The sequence below is a fragment of the Euleptes europaea genome, chromosome 18 (assembly GCF_029931775.1).
Source record: "Euleptes europaea isolate rEulEur1 chromosome 18, rEulEur1.hap1, whole genome shotgun sequence".
Classification (NCBI taxonomy): domain Eukaryota; kingdom Metazoa; phylum Chordata; class Lepidosauria; order Squamata; family Sphaerodactylidae; genus Euleptes; species Euleptes europaea.
The window spans coordinates 17,290,101-17,311,187 of NC_079329.1; the positions used below are offsets into that span (position 1 = coordinate 17,290,101).

Genomic DNA, 21,087 nt, shown 5'->3' on the forward strand with positions numbered 1-21,087 from the left:
CGGCTACCTGAAACCAACTTCTGTTGGGATCGAACTCAGGTCGTGAGCAGAGCTTTTGACTGCAGTACTGCAGCTTACCACTCTGTGCCACGGGGCTCCTATATTTGGGGGAATGATAAATCCAAACTGTTATTTTAAAATTTTTGTAATGTTTTTAACAATGGGACAAAATGTAGTAGGAGAAATGTTAAGGTAACAACCCTTAAAAGTACATAAAATTATTTATTCTGCTCCTTAAATAAAAGTTAACAAAATATTAGAGTGCTTGTTTGATATTTATAATGATTACATACTGGTTAAACTATCAATCCTTTACATCATCTTCTCACTAAAAGCTTGGATCGGAAGTATGCAGCATTATGGTAAAGTACCACATTCTAACCAGTGATGTTTTAAGCAAGCCTGGGGTCAAAGCAGTAGCAATGAGAGCAGAGGCTATTCAGATTATTGAACAATTTGGTGAGGCTGACAGTCTTTCACAGCAAGAAATTTTAAATGTAGAAAAGTATCTCATCAGATTATGGTCCAGAAACACTGATGTGGACATTTGATGAACTGCAAAGTCGAACAGCAAACATATTCAACAGGCTTTTCCACACATCAGAGAATCACTTATGCTCCTCTCTCCTAAGCATTCAGTACTGAACCCTGTGGACAATTGCTGGGAGGAAGTGGAAGGGCATTCGATGCCAGCAAAATGTCTTAGACCCATACCAGAGGAACTGCTGACATTATATCGCTGTAATACTTACAAAACTAATGCCTGAAAATACAAGAATCCTGGACTATTTTGTTCCCTGTTCAACAACATTCAAAAGAATGGTAAAAAAAGGTTACACTTTTCTCCTTCTTCATTTTGCTCTCTTCCTTTTATACTCTGCCTTCATTTTTCTGTGTCTCCCTTCCTTTATTTTGAAGTCTTATCATACATTCCTGAAGGGGGGGGGGTGCGCGGCGAACCTCCATAGGTGCCGACACGACCCCGCACTGGTGTCCATGCCACTTTACCATGGCCCAAAGTGGCATGGGGAAACTCCATGGAAAAGGAAAGAGCTAGGTGTTGCACAAGATCTTGCTAAACGGAACTAAGTCAATTTATATCCCCCTTGTATACTGTTGGATCCATGCCAGTGACTACAGAGTAAGGATCTTCCATATTTAATACTGCAGCAAAAGCTATGGAGCTCAGATTAAAAATGTCACATACTTAATAAAAATAATAACATTAGCTTACCAATGTTTTTATGACACCCCAGTATCAGCAAGAATAAGCAGAGGAGATCTGAGGATAGACGAAATATATTCATGTTTTCAAAAACACAAGCTTTACATTCAGAATAATTCCTAGAATTAAATCACCTAATATGGGCTGAAGAACTAAGAGTCTGAAGAAACCTGTGGTTTGCCATTTCAAAGAGAAATAAAACATAAACGTCTGATTTAACACAATGCAAAAAGGAGGGTTAACTAGGGCCAGTTTAATGCCCAAGTGATTTTTGGGGGCATCAGAAAAGCAAAAGGCATAAAGTAAGCAACCAATATGGTCTGTACCAATTGCTGCCTCCCAGATCCATGCCTGCCTTAGAGCTAGAGAGGATGGCATAAGAGGAATCATCCTCCCACACTTGTGCCATAGCTGGGCTCCAAAAGGAGGGGCAGATTACCTAGGAATCTATGGGGGAAGCACAGGAGGAGGTGCTTTCCCCTTCACTCATGCTGTCACACATGTGCAGCCTGCCTTGGAGTTTGTATTGACAGAACAAAAGGGTCCTTAGGGAGGCAAAATGCACTAAACCAACCCTAGTGGTAAAACCTTAAATTAAGGGAAATGACCTGATATCAATAAGCATCATGCTTAACTTCTCCTATAGTGTAATAAATTCCCCACCTTTCTTCATCTAAAGAAACTTACAAGGAAGAACAGAAGAGTAGGACACAGAGAAGTCAGTATCCTGGACTAGGATGCCTGAAAGACAGAATTAAGGATGAGTGATCAACACTCTATTCAGTTCAAAATTTAATTTTCAGTTATAAGCAGCACCTCAAACACATGGGGTTTGCTTTTTTTTTTTTTTTTTGGACTGTTCTAAATTATTCTAAAACACTTTGTGCATTCATAATCTCATACTGTTTTCTGAACAGCTGTCCCCTATATTTTATCGACCACATATATAATTGATGTTAAGAGAGGAGTTTCAGTCCTGCTCAGGGACAGAGTTGCTCAAACGTCTACCCGTTCAGCTCACATCCTGTTTGCCAGTTGCAGTCAGGCAGTGGATTAATTGATGGGCTACCTTCAGAAACGGACTCCCAGCTAGGGTTGCCGGGGCCCTCTTTGCCACCAGCGGGAGGTTTTTGGGGCAGAGCCTGAGGAGGGTGGGGTTTGGGGAGGGGAGGGACTTCAATGCCATAGAGTCCAATTGCCAAAGTGGCCATTCTCTCCAGGTGAACTGATCTCTGTTGGCTGGAGATCAGCTGTAATAGCAGCAGATCTCCAGCTAGTACCTGGAGGTTGGCAACCCTACTCCCAGCTAATGAGGGCTCAGAAGTGATTCACTTGAGGTTGAGGAGAAGGGAGGGAATGGCCTTTTCACCCCCAACTGTAGGGTTACCAGGTCCCTCTTTGCCACTGGTGGGAGGTTTTTGGGGTGGAGCCTAAGGAGGGCAGGGTTTGGGGAGGGACTTCAATGCCATAGAGTCCAATTGCCACAGCAGCCATTTTCTCCAGGTGAACTGATCTCTATTGGCTGGAGATCAGTTGTAATAACAGGAGCTCTCCTGCCACTACACTACGCATTGTATCCTATTTGGGAACTTGTCTGTGCAACCATGTACTGGAGAATGAATATCCTTGTTTGGAAATCATAAGATATGAAATATTAATTCTACATGGTATGCTTCTTTTCTTCATCCCTATGGGAGATTATTACCACTGGCTTTGAAAGCTTGCATTGAAACAAGTGTACTTGTTAAGACTCAAACTAAACGGGACTCACACACACACACACACACACACACACACACACACACACACACACACACATATACATATACATATATATGGGTTTCAGAACCCATATTTCTGATTATTCTCATATATTACAAATGAAACAAATATTCTTACAAGATGGCTTCTGTGCTATTTGATGCTGAATGTATCCAAGGTCACATTTCTGAGGTTTGCTGTGCTATGCTCGTTTTCTTTGTACACCAGCCTCTCTACCTATGAGATCACTGGCAAAAGCGGCAGTAGGGAAGGATCCCATTATCCATATCTCATTCATTCACCTTACCTTTCACAGAAAGTTGGTAGGTGATCCATTTGTGAAGCAGGTTGGCCTTCACTGAACATAAGTATCTCCCAGCATCCTCCTCCTGAATGTTCTGTAATTTCAGAAGACCATTCCTTTTCCTGAATCCATTGCCTTTGAAGACCTCTGCCTTTTGCCTATATTTCTTTCCAAGCCAAACTCTACTGGTGGGTCTGTTTGAAGAAGAACACCTGTCACCAAGGGTGTCTTCAGAGTAAACCACTGGGCTGGTGTTCTGGAACAGGTAAGAACAGATAGTCTGACTCTTCCCAGGAATAATTCTTCTCCACCGTATCTTCAAATAGGATGGGTCATGTGGAACAATACTTGGGCATGGCAGAATGGCTTCATCCCCGACCGAAGCATTAATTGTGCCTAGAAAACATGCACTTAATCACTGTTGAGTTATTTATAAATGGTATTTCATGTTCACACCAGCATTGCTTAGCGACCATCTGCCCCAAAAAGATCATAAAACTGAACAACTTTTTATATTAATTCAAATTTGACAGAATTTCAGGATTCAAATTTGATTGTTCAAAATTTTTCATACTTTAGAATTTAGCTACCCCAAACGTATACTAACAGTGCAATCATCAGCCAAGTTATACCTTTCTAAGTCCATTGAGTTTAATGGGCATGGGATGCCTTTTAGTTAAGAAGAACCCAAACATTTCAGTAGCAGAATTTTCTACTGATGTGCAATAGTTTTACTTTGAATGTCCAAAATTAGTTTCTTTAAAAGAATTTCAGCATTTGAGAGAGTTCTGGTGCCTTGCCAGTTTACAGTGCAATCCTAAGGAGGGGAAAAAAGGGATTTGGAGCCAGTGTGACCCCTGTGCTGGCATAAATGTCACGTGCGCCATCCATATGGGCACTTACACTGGCATAGGCCCACTTATGCCAGTGCCAGGGAGTGGTGTGGCAGCACCACGCAAGGGAATGGGTACAGCCACGGCAGCACCATTCCTCCGGTGCAAGGGCTTGTGCAGGCACGAAAGGGGGTGTTCCTGGGATGGAGCTGACATTAGTCAGTTCCCTCAGCCCTTTCTCCCCAGGAATGCCCCCTTTTGCTGGCATAGACTTATGCCAGCAAAAATGGTGGCATAGTCCCGTGAAATTGCATAGAGCAGTTTCACAGGGCTTGGGGAAATTTCTCGATTGGCTTGCTCACTACACCACAGCAAACCGATCAGGAGACGGTGCAACTGAGCCATGGCTGCACTGTGTTCAGCCGCGACGCAACTAGCCACCCCCTTTGGATTGTGCTGTTAGTCTGGCAATGGCTGTGACACCCCCTTTTATTTTGCTTCTTGGTCAGGACTGCAGATAACTGTTTTTTTGTTGGCAGGGCGGTGGTGGTGGTGGGGAGGGTTGAGCGGCAGGCTGATAGGCTCTGTTTGACTTGGTAGGTTATGCAGGGCTGGCTAAAAAGAAATTCTTTCTTTTTTTTAATTATTCAATAACCTTTAATAGGCATAGTACAAAAGACAGCTCATACAGATTCTCATGATCGAAAACAGATCACACAAATCCCTGATGAACAAACCAGGGCCCCTACAGAGTATACAATACAATTAAGTATAAAATATATAAAATGCACCATATTTTGGGGTTAAACAAAAGGTTAAAATAAAGGATTAAAATAATCTAACCATCCAACCAGACTGTGATATAATAAGCAATGATAATCATGATAATTGACCAATCTCTAGAAACCACATCACAGCAGCAACTTGAAATATTAGGCAGGCTTCAAAGATCCCCGTTTGAGTAACATTACTAAATTTTTTGCAACCGAGGCTGTTGTTTCAGGCTTGACATTGGATAGTAGAGCAGTTAACATTTGGCTTTTATTACTGACTAAATCAGTATCAAGCAAATCTAACAGACAGTCATTACGAAGGCCCTCACCCAGGCGACATTCCAACATAATATGCATAAGTGAGTCTGGGGATCCTGAACCACAGGGGCAGAGTCTCTCCTGATACGGAATGTGATTGAATCTACAGAATGTGATTGAATCTACCTAGAAAGACCTTCGATGGAAAGGCATTCATACAAGCTAAGAAAAAGGCTCTTCTTTGGTCTGGGTCAAAATAATAATTAAAAATGTCATATTTACCCTGTAGTATCACCTCCATGATATCTTCTTTGTAGACATCTTCACATGTCAGGGCACACACATATTGTCCAGCATCCGCTGGTGTCACCTGGAAAAGAGTCACTTCAAGATCTCCATTCATATAGTGTCCTTTTGGAGTTCCATTCTTATCTTTTCCTCCTGAGCTACGTTGCTGATTTGTGTTGTTGTGAATATAAACAGTTTTGTTTGTGGCACTTTCCCATTTATATAAGTGGACTTGCAGGTTTGGGGATTTACATCCTCTTGCTTGGCAAGACAATATCACATCTTGTCCATTCTGGACAATTTCTGGGGTAATGTTTCCCACAATTGAGATATCACCTGCAAGACAGAAAACCACTGTTATTATGATTCAGTTTGAATTCATATTATTAAAATAATTATTATTGAATAGCATTCGTATTGGCATTTTCTGTAGCATCAAATTATTTGTTGGTTCCATTTTAAAGTTTTACCTTTCTTCCCAGATTCTCATATGAATGCTGCACAGCCCAACTCTATGCATGATTCCTCAACAATAATGCCCATTCTTTTCAACTGGACTCGCCCCCATAAAATTTGGTCCTGACGCGGGAATTTTAACCTGCATGATTTAAAACCCAACTCATCACTGTAACCATATTCCACAGTGATTTTCAAATTCAGGTGAAATGTTATTGTTAATTGTTAATTGTTATTGTTAATTAATTGTTAATTGTTATTGTTAATATAAATAAAATTAAAGTGGCCATATCTTGTAAGGTTTTGGATCTGATAAGTTTCAAGCTGGCAATGCATCCACTATGGGCAACAGAGTTTTTTCTCAAATGATGTTGCTATTTGGAAAGCAAGTCTATCTGAAGTTCTCATACCCTCTACATCAAGGCCACCAAAAGCTTCTCTCCAATATTAACAGTCATGAGGAACATAATTGGGCCAACATGTAAGCTAAGAAAACTTCGATGTCCCTATACAACTGGGTCACAGATCACATAGAATGCTTTTGGTGTGCAGTGTGCTGATTAACATTGTGGCTGTTACAGATTCTGATCACATCTCTGTAGGGTTGTACTCTTTTACAGTAAACATCACAATTCTCAGTTTTGCATTTAACTGCAGCTATAGTGAAATACATCTTACTAAAAAATGAGCATAGTAAAGAGAAATTTAAGGAAAACATAGGAAATGAAATATTTCAGTGCAGTGAAAAAGGGCTGTGTGTGTGAGTATAGTGTCTGAACAGAGATTCTGTTTGTTCCCTTGCCTACTATGTATGTAGGGAAGAAAATTTGCTCACTTACCGTTCCAAAAGACCACAGCATAACAAATAAAATAGATGATGGTCACTGAGAGATTTTTCAGCATAGTAATCAGACGTCATTGGCATCCACCCAGACCTTCAACATGAGAAAAAGGGAGAGCCACAAAAATCCAATTAAATATCTTTGGCACTCTGATTCTCTACTTGACCTTGTATGCTTGATTTCCCACACCAAAATCACATCATAGTAAATGAACTACCAAAAGTAAGATTGTCTAACATCCCTGATAACAAATTTCCTTTCAGGTAAATAATATCTTTATTAGCCGAATGACATAGTTGATATTATTTAGTGAAAAGTTTTGAGTAGGGTTGCCAGGTCCCTCTTCGCCACCGGCGGGAGATTTTGGGGGTGGAGCCTGAGGAGGGCATAGAGTCCAATTGCCAAAGCGGCCATTTTCTCCAGGTGAACTGATCTCTATCAGCTGGAGATCAGCTGTAATAGCAGATTTCCAGCTAGTACCTGGATGTTGGCAACCCTAGTTTTGTGGCATCACAGATCCATATTGGTTTGCCATTATGAAGATGTAATAAATATTCATTCACTGTCCCTAACATTTTGTCATTGTATCATGTAGTAGGATTGAATGATATATGTTGAGATGTAATTTTGTAGGTTATTCAGTCAATCAATTAATGTTGTTTGTTCTGCTTCTGTATGGCTTCTGGACCATAATAAAGATTAAATGGCTGACTGATCTAATTCATTGCCTGCATTAGTTGCCTGAGAAACATATTGGTAGTCTCAACAAATGTACATTTTCTATTCACAGTACCGAAGGAACGTATCACTAGAACATCAGCTGTTGCTATTTCTAGATAAAAATATGCTAAAGTGTGCAAAGGATTATGAAGAAGGGTTGCAGCAGGACTGTATCTTGCCCCAAGCAATAATTTTCTTTCTTGTCAGACCAAAGTTGTAGTAACGTCAGAAACAAAATAAAGTGATAACATCAAAGAAGTGTTTAATGAGTTTATCATATAAATATGCAGAAATAGCAGTTCTTTTTTTAAAATAAAAAACCACATTTAGAGTTTTAAATATTTCAGAATTCTATCACATATGGTATGCATGAATTGTAATTTGAGCAGATCTGTTAATTATCTGTGAGCTCTGTCCATTCAGTATCTTCCAAATTTATATCAAGTCACATTTTTTTAAAGAATCCTGATAAATATTCTTTCAGCGTTAGCTGTATGTTTTAAATGTTCACAAAGTCAAAAGAGCTTCAGATTTGAAAAGGGCCACCAGACTCACCTGTATGCGTAGGTGGGTGGAGCAGAAGATGGTTAACCTTCTTGCAGAGTCGGGTTCACCAATCAGTAATACTTCAGCTTCAAAATATTTTGTAAAGATGCATTTAGATAATTTTTACTTCAGGAAGCTAGAGTAAAACTGCTACAAGACTCTGCAAAATCTTATAGAAATTAATATCCAATTAATTATCCAACCAAAACTGAGCTACTATTGAGCTTCCCTCTGTGCACAGCACTATAAAATGAAACATCCCTGGACATCCTGCATTTCAAACTTTGCTCCCTTCGGTCACTGATTAACTTTTTTCAACGGCTTTTTCCTTCATTTTGTACCTAGTTTCAATCAGAGATAAATTGGTTGCAGGTTCAGATAAAAAATGAATCTCGGCTTTCACCTTCCTGCCATTTTGAACTGTTCTTTTGAGGACTGTGGGACACAGCTTCCTCTCTCCAAGACCCTCGTGCTAATGTTACACTGCATCCTGCATGTATGTGAGAAATAGCCAAAGTGTGTTCACTTTACAAATGAACACAGTTACCACTACCAGGATAAATGTGGCATTTAGATTACATGTCCAGCTGTACATGCTTTGAATACATGCTTTGAATATAACATGAGAATTATCAATACATGTACAAAGAAAAATAAAGTGTACAATGTACACAGAATGCACATGTGTTCTCCGTAACTTGTGAAGAAGGTTAAACTATCAATAAGGTACAATACAGAGACAGTGTCATGTGTGGGGATGTGATTCTATGCCTTGTACGCATCTGTCAATTACCAGTAGTTTTCTGCCATCTTGTACAACATTATATATGCAGCCAATGTGACAGATAGTTTGAAGAACTTTCTGCAGAATTAGTCTAAGATTTATGATTCGTCAAAGATTTATGATTGGATTCAGCCAGCTTTTTCATTCAATATTGCCAATTCTTTTCCTATTATAGCCCCTGTCCCACATGGCTTTTGTTCATGGCAATCTCACCATCCCCAGCATAGATTTATTTGGTGGGCAAAGGGGAGCCCTCCTCCCTTTCTCACCAGCAAAAAAAGTTGGTTAGATCCAACTCTTTATACTTGGAAATTCATGCTTCCACCGTGCAAAAATATTATCAAAGAATAGGGTTGCCAACATCCAGGTAATAGCTGGAAATCTCCTGCTATTACAACTGACCTCCAGCCGATAGAGAAAATGGCAACTTTGGACATTGGACTCTATGGCATTGAAGTCCCTCCCCTCCCCAAACCCTGCCCTCCTCAGGCTCTGCCCCAAAAACCTCCCGCCGGTGATGAAGAGGGACCTGGCAGCCCTATCAAAGAACCATCGTTGAACAAACATAAAGCAGAGTACTTCAGTGTACCTGCCTTCAGTAAATTATAGTTTGACCTTTCACTCTAGGTATGAGTAAGATTAGAAACATACAGGGTAAATTGTTCACCCTCATATAAAGATAATTTCAACGTGATCAATAATTAAGCTGCATAATTTGTGGTTGGTATCTGAATGGAAATATGTTAGCCTCCTGCCTTGGCAAGAATTTGGCAAAACTCCAGGTGTAAAAATGTCTCAGGCTGCATCCACAAGGGGATACAAACACCTCTACCACCACTCTGGTAGCAACAGCAAGCAGCATGGCAATGGGTGGGAGCAGTACCCAAATTCCCAAGGTGTTTGCTGATGCCCAGCCCTAATCTGCTCCTCCCCTTTTCTCCCAATGCACTTGCACAAAAGCACAGATGCAACGTTGGTTTCACTTGGCACTGGAGACAGTGTCTCTGTCGCCAAACGGAGTCCAATGGGGACTTTAGAGGATTGTTCACACCACAGGCAGGGTTTGGCTGTTTCTATTTTTAAAAAGTGAAGTGTTAAGGTTTATTTGGTTGCTTCCAAGTTGGGAAGGGCACCAGGAAAATAAATCTGTATTTTTTTGAATCTGGATTTCAGGGACAGCATAATTACTGGTATTCCAGATTATTCAGGTCTCCAGTAGTGGTTCAATATTTGGAGTTGTTTTTTTTCCCCAGAATTCTGAAATTCATCAAGTCCATTATTCCCTGTGGGAAATTTTTCCAAGGAGCTGGAGTGGCTTCCCCCTCCCCCAAGCAAATGACACCAAAATCACAGCAGAACTGGTGCTGATTTTTTTTTTTTTACTAAAGAACTGCAAAGTTCCAAGTGATTTGGACCAAGGGTTCCAGCTGTATGGGTCCCTCAACAAGGCATCCCTAGCCATCCTTCATTGTTTCCATGCTTTCTCTAGGACAAAGAATAGCCAAACATACAAGAGCAAGCAACTAATCTAAAACTTTCCAACTGAGACAGAACCAACAATCCCAACAAAACCTACATCAAAGCATGGCACCCCCCACCCCAATCTGAGACTCGGCAGCCCTAGCAATAAGCTTTGGCTATATTGCATCATCAGGAAGTACTGGAAGGAGGAAAAAACTCTCTCTGACATCTTGTTGGAATAAAAAAAATTACAAGGCCCCCAACTATGGGGCCCTAACAAAACCAGTAAAAAAAAGATAGAAAAATGGGAGAAAGCACAGAGCCATGCATCTGAGCAAAGGCAAATAGCTTATATGGCTTTTGGAAGATCCCCATGTTTTGGCATTCAATAAAACCAAAACCCGAATATTGCCAAAACGACTAATTTTGAGTTTATTTTCTGTTTGGGTATATCAATATGCACAACCCTATCCAGGAGTATCAACAAGGATGAATCCCCCTTATCACTCTCCCAGTAGAGATCATCAGTAAGAGTGACCAAGGCCATTTCCAATCCAGACCCAGACCTGAATCCAAATGGAAATGGGTCTAAATAATCCATCTGTTCCAAGATGACATGATACTGCATAACTACCACCTGCTCAAGCTCAAGAATGGAATGTTGTTGACTACTGGCAGGGAGATCACCTGATGAAAACCAGCTTAAAAAAGAGACAGAAATATAGCCAGAATCAATACTTTTATTGGGTTGCCATATGCATGGGTATTGGAGAAACTAATGCTCATGTCCTGAAATTATGTTGTATGAGGAAATCCAAATCTTCCAAGGGAGACATCACAAACAATTAAAACTCAACTACATAGAAGGAGTCTCCACAGGACTTGAATGAGAAACATACTAGATGGTATAAAAAGGATATGGATGTGCATGATACTGGCATATTTAGAATCAAGTAAAACAGCAAAATGGAAAATGGAATGGGAGAGTCTTCCTCATCCTCAGAATTTTCAAGTGAGTAAACATCCCAATCTCTTCTTTCCAAGTTTATCTCCACTGTTTTCAGATAATCCATTCCTGTTAAGTGCTATCCTAAGAATTCCATGTATGAACATGATATCTTTAGATGTCTATGAGGAAGACACAAAGTTGATAGGAGGCTGACTGTTCCGTAGAGCCACATTTGCATATAGCGTTGTTTCAGCATTCTTGGGTCCTGGTACCTTGGATTAAAGTAACAGTAAATTAACCACCTGCTGTGAGAAAAACAGCCTATCTTGATTGGATTAGGGCTGTTGAAAAAAAAAATTCGGTAAAATTCGGATTTGGCAAAATTTGGCCTGTTTTTATTTGGGAAATGCCAAAGTCCGAACTCCCCCAATTCGGATCCATGGAATTCGGCAGTAAGTTCGGAGTTCGCGAATAAATTCGGCCATTTAAAACCATTAAAAACTTTCAGTGTAGCTTGAGGGGACCCTTCTTGCAAGAACCCCCAAGTTTTGTGATGATTGGGTCAGGGGGTCCCGAGTATAAAGCCATTAGAAGGATGTACTAAAACGAATGACAAGTCATCCCACTGGAAGCAATAGGAGAGGCTGCCCAGCCCATTGAAGATAATGGGAGAGGGGAATGTCGGTTGACTTGCATTGACTCCATTGAAATACATTACAGGGGATGTACTAAAACGAATGACAGGCTAGCCCATTTGAAACAACAGGAGCGGCTGCACAGCCCATTGGAAACAATAGGAACCAGCCAGAGAGAGACTCACTGACCCACAGTTAACTCCACACGAAGTTGGCAACCGTTGGCAACCAGTGAAAACAGCAGAAACCACAGTCCCACACAGAGCACACAGAGGCAATCAAGCCCACCTCCCAGCAGAACAAGTAAACCCACCCCTTTGGGTTCTCCCCTCTCTCTCTCTCTCTCTCTCTCTCTCACACACACACACACACACACACAGAGAGAGAGAGAGAGAGAGAGAGAGAGAGAGAGAGAGAGAGAGAGAGAGAGACTCTCCCCCCCACATACACACACAAAGGAAAAACAATTATAGCGAAAAGCCCCAAAATGGGTCAAACTGTGGATGTCTTCTCTTCCATCAGGAGCAGGGACTGGGAGTCAGGACTCAGGAGAAATCCAATACGATTCTAGCAGACTCATACACACAAACTTTCTGGCCATTTATGCACGGGAGGTTTTGCCTTGGATTTGCCGCTCTCTAGATGCACATTAAGGATTGCCTGCTCCCATTCATTCCAATGGGACCCCCTGACCCAATCTTAACAAAACTTGGCGGTTCTTGCAAGAAGGGTCCCCTCAAGCTACATTGAAAGTGTGGGACCTCTACCTCAAAAAATGCCGCCCCGGAGCCATAGAAAGCCAGGAATGTGTTTGTAATGGCTTTATTGCAATGGGCAGATGGGGGGGACCTTTTCTGGGCCCCATAACTCGGGACCTCCTGAACCAATATTCACAAAACTTGGGGGTTCTTGAAAGAAGGGTCCCTTCAAGCTACATTGAAAGTGTGGACCTCTACCTCAAAAAATGCCCCCCCGGAGCCACGGAAAGCAGCGAATGTGTTTGTAATGGCTTTATTGCAATGGGCAGATGGGGGGCATTCTTTACAAAACTTGGGGGTTCTTGCAAGAAGGTTCCCCTCTGAAAGTTTGGGACCTCTACCTCCAAAAATGCCCCCCAGAGCCGCGGAAAGGCTCGAATGTGCACACGCACCCCCCCCCCACAGGGATCTCTCTCACACACAAACAGACACTCTCTCTTTCTCTCCCCGGGCTGCACAGCAGCTGGTCTCATGCACTCAACCGCAACTGATTGGCCAGAAGAAGACCCAGCTTGGCCACCAATTGGCTGCGGGAGAATGCTGCTTCGGGGGCGCTGAATTTGCCTGAATTTATTCGGCATCCGCCCGAACTCGCTGAATTCGGCTCATCGTTTTCCTGCCGTTTTTTTAAAACTCGGTTCCATCTGAACTGAAAACCACCAAATCGGGGAAAATTCGGCTGTTTTTCTTATCGGATGGAACTGAATCGACAGCCCTAGATTGGATTTCTAAAGCTTGGTCAATTGAACTTGATTAGCTGCACACCTATCCTCCCTTTCCCTCCAGACCAGCCTTTTTCAATGTGTTAATGTATGCTCAATTTCCTGTGAAGAAGCCTGTGTTACAGACTATCAGATGTGTTTTATCAGTCTGACAGCAAAAACATTGGGTCATGTTTCTCTACATTTGCATCAGTTTCAAAACCTAGTTTATGTACTCTTATCTAAGTGGCATGGATGACTTGTACCAAAAGATGGAATGTAACTCTACTAATTATACCGGACATCTCAGTAGCTTTTGATACCATCAATTATGGTATTCTCTTGGATTGCCTTTCAGAGTTAGGACTGGGAGGCAGCATTTTGCCATTCTTTTGGTCCTACCTTATTCAAGGTGATGGTGCTAACCTTTTATGTCCTGTACAGTTTGAAACCTGCATACTTTAAGGATAGAGTTGTCAGTCCCCCAGTGGGGGTTGAGAAACCTCCATAGCTCCTATTTCCTACCACTGCTCTGAGCAGCAGAAAGATAAATTGGGCCTAAGGTGTGATTTCACTTATGGAAAAAAACAACGTGAGACTGGGGGTCATGGGCAGCCATAAGCAATGGTGTGATGTCAAACCTCTCTAGGAATCACCAGAAACTCTATGGTAAAACCATAAAGTTTTGGGCAATTCCTAGAGAGAACTACTATCACTACAAGGTTTTTCCTGGAAGTAATGACACACCATCGCTTGTGGTTCTCTACCCATGTCTCTCCCCCAGTCTCCCGCTGATTACGTGGCTGGGCTGGAAACTCTATTTAAAAATCACCTTATTCCCATATGATCCTACCCAACTGCTACAGCCATTGTATGAGGCCCTGCTTCAGATGTCCCCACTTTCTGAGTTTAGGTGGGAGGCAACCTGGTAAGAGGGCTTTTCAACGGAGACATAAAAATTATGAAACTTGCCCCCAAGGAATATTTGTCTGTCCACTTCTACCAGCGTCTTCTGATAGGGGACGAAGACTTTTTAAATTAATCTGGCATTCCCTCAATGATGTCTCCTTCCTGTTCTATGTTTTAATGTTTTATAAGTATGTTAGGGTTGGTTTTAATTGGTTTGTGATGTGCTTTTAAAAAACTTGTTAGTCACCTTTATTACCCTGACTGGGCAGAAAGGTGGGATATACATTTTACAATTAAATAAATACCTTTCAACTCTTTCCTTCAGTTAAGTTTATCTATCCTTTTTTCATTGATTAAAGATTCCTTTTTGCCAATTCTGGTGGAAAACTTTTTTGTAGCATCAGCATTCTAGCATGGATAGTTTCCTGCTTTTCTTTGTCTGAGACACAACATTTGTCTCCCATTATTAGAAATGACACGAACCAAAAGTTTTTCTTGCAACACAGTAAGTTCGAGCATTCTGTGGAAATTCAGATTTCAAAATGGCTTTTGCCCATGGAAATTTGTACTTCATTACTTTTTTTGGCTATCTTTATAACAATACTGTCTTCAGTTAGGCAAAATAAGTAGTAGTGAATAAGGTACTCTGTAACCAGGTGTCATCAAAATATAAAGTCTAATATTTGGTCGATCCATTACTCACCATAGTGTTGCCAAGACCCACAATGTCAGCATCTGAGGAGAAAGTTAGAGTAATTTTGCAGTACATTTTCAAAGGTGCATGCATGTGAGTACACATATAATTGTTCTATGGAAGATGTGGAAACCCTTTCAGAAGTGTTCCAGTTGTAGGCATTAAACATCTTTGAATCATACTCTGGGTCTCAAAGATAGCAGTCTCTATGAGAAGAAGAAGAGTTGGTTTTATACCCTGGTTTTCTCTACCTTTAAGGAGTCTCAAACCAGTTTACAATCGCCTTTCCTGCCTCTCCCCACAACAGACACCTTCTGAGGTAGGTGGGGCTGAGAGAGTTGAGAGAGAACTGTGACTAGCCCAAGGACACCCAGCAAGCTTCATGGGGAAACCAACCCGGTTCACCAGATTGGAATCTGCCGCTCATGTGGAGGAGTGGGGAATCAAACCCGGTTCTCCAGATCAGAGTTCACTGCTCTTAACCACTACATCACACTGGCTCTGGGAATACTTCTTCCACAGTTCATTAACCAGCAACTATTTAAGGACAGCTTCTCCTTCTCTTACAATAGCTACAGCAAATAGTCCTGGGGAGAAGTTTATTTCAACAACAGCTAAATCAAGCCTTATAGTGTTTACTTGGGAAGAAGAAACAAAAGTGAGAAGTAGGCAGACTGTGACTATTCCTTATCATTATTGGATCATCATAAAACATGCAAAACAATATTATGCTTGTGCCAAGCAAAGCATCAGTGACAGCAACCAGGCATAATACATGTGAACACATGAATCTACCTTACACTGAGTCAGACCATTGGTCTATCAAGGACAGAATTTCCTCTGCTGACTTCTACAGCTCTCCAGCGTCAAAGTTAGGATGTTCTGCATAGAAAGGTGTGCCACTGAGCCACAGCAATACCCTTATACATGCCTAAAAATTGACATCAATTTCTAATTTTCTTCTATAAAATCCTAGATTTCAATTTAGTTAACAGAACACTTTTCAGTGGCTGTGCATCAGTTAATCCTTTATGTCAGGGATGGGGAATGTCCGGCCCGGGGGCTGCATACGCCCCCGAGGACATTTTTAGTGGCCCTCGGAAGCTCCAGGGCCCAGCCTCGGAGGCACAGCACAGCGCAGCCCTCCCCGAGGGTGTTCCTGGGGCCGCGGCGCCCTTTGGACCTCCTCTCATCGACTGTCGGTCGGCGAGAGGAGGGGGGAGGGATGCTTCTCCCAAGGCTGCCCCCTACAGCCGTGGCACACTGTAAGCCCCTCTCGCCACCTGCCAAGCGGTGAGGGGGGGGAGAGGCCGGTGGCTCCCAGTGGCAGAACATGCATGCGGGAGCCGATCGGGCTTGGAGGGCCTTTTGTGGACTCGGGGGGCGGGCGGTGAGAGGGTGTGGAGGCTGGGTCCCAGTTGTGCGGGGCTGCGTGTGCTGCCATGTGTGTGTGTGTTGGGGGAGGCGGGGAGCCTGGGGCCCAGTTGAGTGGGGCCGGCGGGTATGTGTGTGTGGGGGGGGAAAGGCTTTTCTGTCTTCCTTTTTTTCTGTCACTCTTTCTCCTTTCTCCCCTCTCTCCTTTGTCTCTTTCTTTGTCTCCTTCTGTCCTTTTCTCCCCCTCTATTTCTCTGTTTTCCTTCCTTCCTCTCTTCCTTCCCTGAGGATCAGCTGTGGGCTGTGACCCCTTGGCGCCTCGTTTGCTCGGGCCTCACTGCTGGCTGCCCTCCTGCCTGGGAGGGGGAGGGAGGGGGGAGCAGGTTTGCCCTCTAGGCCTTCTCTGTGTGGCCTCCCCTGTGGTTGCCAACCTCCAGGTGGTGGCTGGAGACCTGGCAACCCTAGCCTCTCCCCCCCGAGCCGGGAGATCTACACCTGGTTATGGCCCCCGAATGATGTTATAAATGAGCAAATGGTCCTTGGCAGGAAAAAGGTTCCCCACCCCTGCTTTATGTATCTGGCGCATTTTATCCTATTGCTTGTGTAAGAGTGGAGTTGTACTCAAAGGTTTATATATGCAGTTTCCATGCTTCTTGAACATGATGTTTGTATACTAAGAGCACAATCCTGAAAGGAATGCCTGCGCCGGGCTTAGGAGGCAGCCCAGTGGCGTTGCCTCCTAAGGAGGTTTCGGCACTGCTGAAACCTCTACCAGGCGCAAAAAAGCTGGAGTATCTCAACAACAACAAAAAGGGGTGTTTCTGAGCCGAAACAGCCCCCAGGCCGGTGCCGGAACACCCCAGGAATGCCTCCCGGGGCACCGGAACACCTCCCGGCTCGTCACCACATCCTGTGCCTGTGGCCAGAGGCCAGTAGAAGGCTGCGGCAGCATCCGGGCCCAGCGGACCAGTGTCCGGACCTGCATGCCAGTGCTGGGGCCACTAACGCCAGTGTGCGCCTTCTGGGCGCCGACACTGTGGGCCCCAGCTCTGGCAGAGGCTTTCGTTGGCCTCCTAAGGACTTTGGTAAGTGCCGCCAGCGCATTTCAGGAATGCGCTGTTAGTCACTGAATAACCCACAGAGTGGAATATTAATGGAAAACCTTGCATTAGGATGCAAAAGTCTTGTGAGTTGTGTTTGAGGGATCTGAGAAGCAGGAAATATTCTAATCTCCTATTCACAGATGCTTCAAATCCTGATTGCATTTAGTTTACTGCTTGAAGAAACACCCTGCCAACTTCCTAGGTTTTCAGCAGGAAATGTATATGTCTTCAATTTTTGTTTCCACACTTAGGATATCCAGGAATATAACAAAACCATGAGAAAGATATTCAGAATTGTATTAGGTCGTATGTGCTAGATTCTGTCATTCAGCTGTATTTCATAGGCTGTCATTCCAAAGGCAGGAAAATTATCTTACATTGAACATCTGCATAGTCACAATTTCTTCTGTTTTCAACTGAAGCTTGTTCTCTGTGGAAAGCATGTATAAATTAGTTTGTGATGCTTCATATATTAGCTCAAATATATTGGCTCAAATATATTGGGTTGTCTCTTTTTCCATGGAGGATAAGGTCTGTCTTTACATATTTACCAAGGGCCAAAATATACATGACATAGTGCTTTTGCCCAGCTTCGGTTGGTGCATCAGCTGCATCCATTCCTGGGTCAGTCAGGTCTAGCCACAGGGATTCGTGCCTTAATTACCTCTAGATTGGACTATTGCAGTTTGCTCTGCTTGAGGCTATCCTTGAAGAGTGTTCAGAAGTGGAAGCTAATGCAGAAGACTGTGGTGAGACTGCTGGTTGGGGCCAGCCATTGGAAGCATGGGACCCTAATACTATAGCAATTACACTGGCTCCCAGTCTTCTCCTGAGCCCAATTCAAGGTGTTGGTTTTGTCTTTTAAAGCCCTATTTGGCTTGGGACAAGCTAATCTGAAGGGCCCTCTTTCCTGCCTAAGAACTAAGATCACAGGGAGAGGTCCTCAGGACTGTCCCATCAATCAAAGAAGCTCATTTGGTGGGTACATGAGAGAGGGACTTTTCAGTGGCAGCCCCACAGTTACAGAAGAACCTCAGGGAGGTGCACCTGGCCCCCACAGTCCTAAATTGTGATTTTAGATTTTGGTTTTATGTGTTTATGTAATCTATTTTTTCCCCAGTAACCTTTAACAGAATGATAATAAAACAGTAGTCACAAAAATACATGAATCTCCATACTCACAATTCAACAGTATAACTAAAACGTAACCATCAATATAAAACTCATCGGCATTAGATACTATAATAATACGTTCTCCTGAGCGACAAGTGGAAAAAACCAAGACGTAATGTCCAGCACAGCGGTCATCAGCACCCATTTATATATTCTTTCCCAGTATCTATAGATTACCTCGGATGTAATTTATTTTATTAATATTGTAAGCAGCCTCAAACTCTGTAAGGAAGAAAGTCTGCTAATAAATATTTTAAATAAATAAAATCTACAATTGAATTTCTCATCTAAAAAAAATTAAGTAACCTTTCCCCCTGCGTAATTTTTCTGATCTAAATCCTACATACAGTAGAAAAATACTACAGGTACCTTTGTTTTTCACTTCGAGGCTAACAATTTGAGCAATGGGATGGACTCTAGCATAGGGAAGCAGGCAGAAGTTTAGACTAAACCACTACCATTGTTAGCACGGCTGCACTAATTAAAAAAAAAAATCTTGGGTTTTCCCAAGGCTGTGGCAAAATGGGATGTTTAGTCTTCTGTTCCCCCTTGCTTTTCTGAAGTTCATCTTTTTCTTCATGTCCCACCAGAATTCCTCGATACTGTGTAGGATCCTGAAGCAGATATATTTGATTTATGCTATTTGTGCAGCTTGCCTGGCAATTGGATGAGTGGGTGCAAAGAACAAACAAAAACCAAAAACATATGCCTGGTCTCCTCAAAATAATATGATTGTTTTAGCCTTTTTTTGGGGGGGGGGGAACTTTGACAGATCTTTGCAACTTCATATACTGTCTTAAACATCTAAGGGCTTAACTTCATACTACATTTTCCTCATGCCTTCCTAGATCCTCAAGATCAAGCATATTTGGTAAGTTTTGCAGGGAGAACTCTATTCCCAGGCACATGGGCCTGAATTTGGGTAACGATTGCTGAATGCAGAGAGATACCTCCCTTCCTCCTTCACTATTTTTCTGACCGAAAATGGTCCCAGGGTGCTACTATTTAGGGTACAAATTTCACCACAAATGTGTTTGATAGTAGAACTTCATGTTCACAGGCATTGACCAGATATGGACCAATTACCCAGCCTGTTCAGTTCATGGTGAACAACATTGAATTGCCCGCCTAACAAATTTGCATTGGGTCTTCGCAAAACTGCACATCTACAAAGACACTGCCAATTAAAATCACTAAGGACTACTTAGGTCCTTTTCATACTAACCCTTTAGCTTGTTTTGACTTCTCAAAGCAAGGAGAACCTGGAAAAAATCTTCATTAAGTGTGGGAGGACAGTATTTGATCCTTCAGGTATATGAAAACTTTTTTAAAAGTTTGCCTTTAGAGACAAATGCAGGTTACAGAGCTGTTTGAAAATGGATCACTGGCAAATACAGAAGGATAGGATTTCATTAAAATGCAGCATGTATTTATGAGTGATTTATATGTTTTGTGACAAGGGTTGCCAGTTCTGGGTTTGGAAATGCTTGGAGATTTTGGAAGTAGAGATTGAGGAGGGGAGGGACTTCAATGGGGTATAATGCCAGAACCCACCTTCCCAAGTGGCCATTTTCTCCAGGTGAACTGATCTATGTCTGCTGGAGATCAGTTGTAATCCCAGGAGATCTCCAGCGACCGCCTGGAGGCTGGCAACCCTATTCGTGACTGATGTATTTAAAAAATTGACTGCTGAGCAGAGCACTTATGGGAGGGCAATATAACTTGATTGGGTCAAGTACAAAAAGCCAATTGCATTGTATAGTTAGTGAAACAACCTGCCGAACAGCCACAAACAGGTCAATGACCAGCTGAACCAATCATTGAGAAAGCAGCTGTCTGTTTGCAACAGGTGAACAGGACATGAGCTGAACTGGTGGGTGCTTGAGAGACCCTACTACTATTTGCCCCATTAGGGGCTTCACATATACTGATGGACTACATAAAAGTTTACCCAATAAGGCAAATTCCCCCTGGGCCATTTTGGGAAAATCAAATGGAAGGGGAAGGCACAAACACCTTCTCCCTAAATTATCTGGATCAGGCCCGTGTGACTGGGAAATGAGTTCCCAGCATGGAATTTACACTACATATCTGATCAAATGGACCCAGGGATGTGTGGATTGAACTAGGTGGTATAACCCTGCCAAAAAGTCAGAGGAGCCAAAAACAAAACACCCCCCCGATAGAAAAATGTTAGGTAATCATAAGGTATGGGGCAAGCATTTGTTTCTTCTTACCTTGAACATCTCTGACAAGATGCAACTAAAACAAAAAAGAAGGCAGTATTGAAACGATGTGTGCTTTTCATAAGAAGCAGGGAACCAATCCATCATATGAAGAAAACAGAAATATCAGAAAGCTATACTTGTGTCCAGATGTTGGTTGCAGCTTTGCCAATCTTACGTTCAGAAAGTCAAATGGGATATTTTGGATGCAATGGGTTAAGAAGCCAATGAGAGAGACATGGTGGTGGAGGAAAGTGCTGTCAAGTTGCAGCCGACCTATGGTGACCTTGTAAGATTTTCAAGGCAAGAGAAAAA

At 42.5% G+C, this 21,087-nt stretch overlaps 1 protein-coding gene across 1 annotated transcript in view; it reads left to right on the top strand.

Annotated features, from left to right (window-relative positions):
• The first annotated feature begins 17,136 nt into the window (after positions 1 to 17,136).
• Positions 17,137 to 21,087, top strand: part of LOC130490572 (deleted in malignant brain tumors 1 protein-like) — a 74,358-nt gene continuing 70,407 nt past the window's right edge. Inside the window, 1 exon segment of the mRNA XM_056864393.1 lies at positions 17,137 to 17,356. Within this exon segment, the coding sequence (XP_056720371.1) occupies positions 17,137 to 17,356 (220 nt within the window).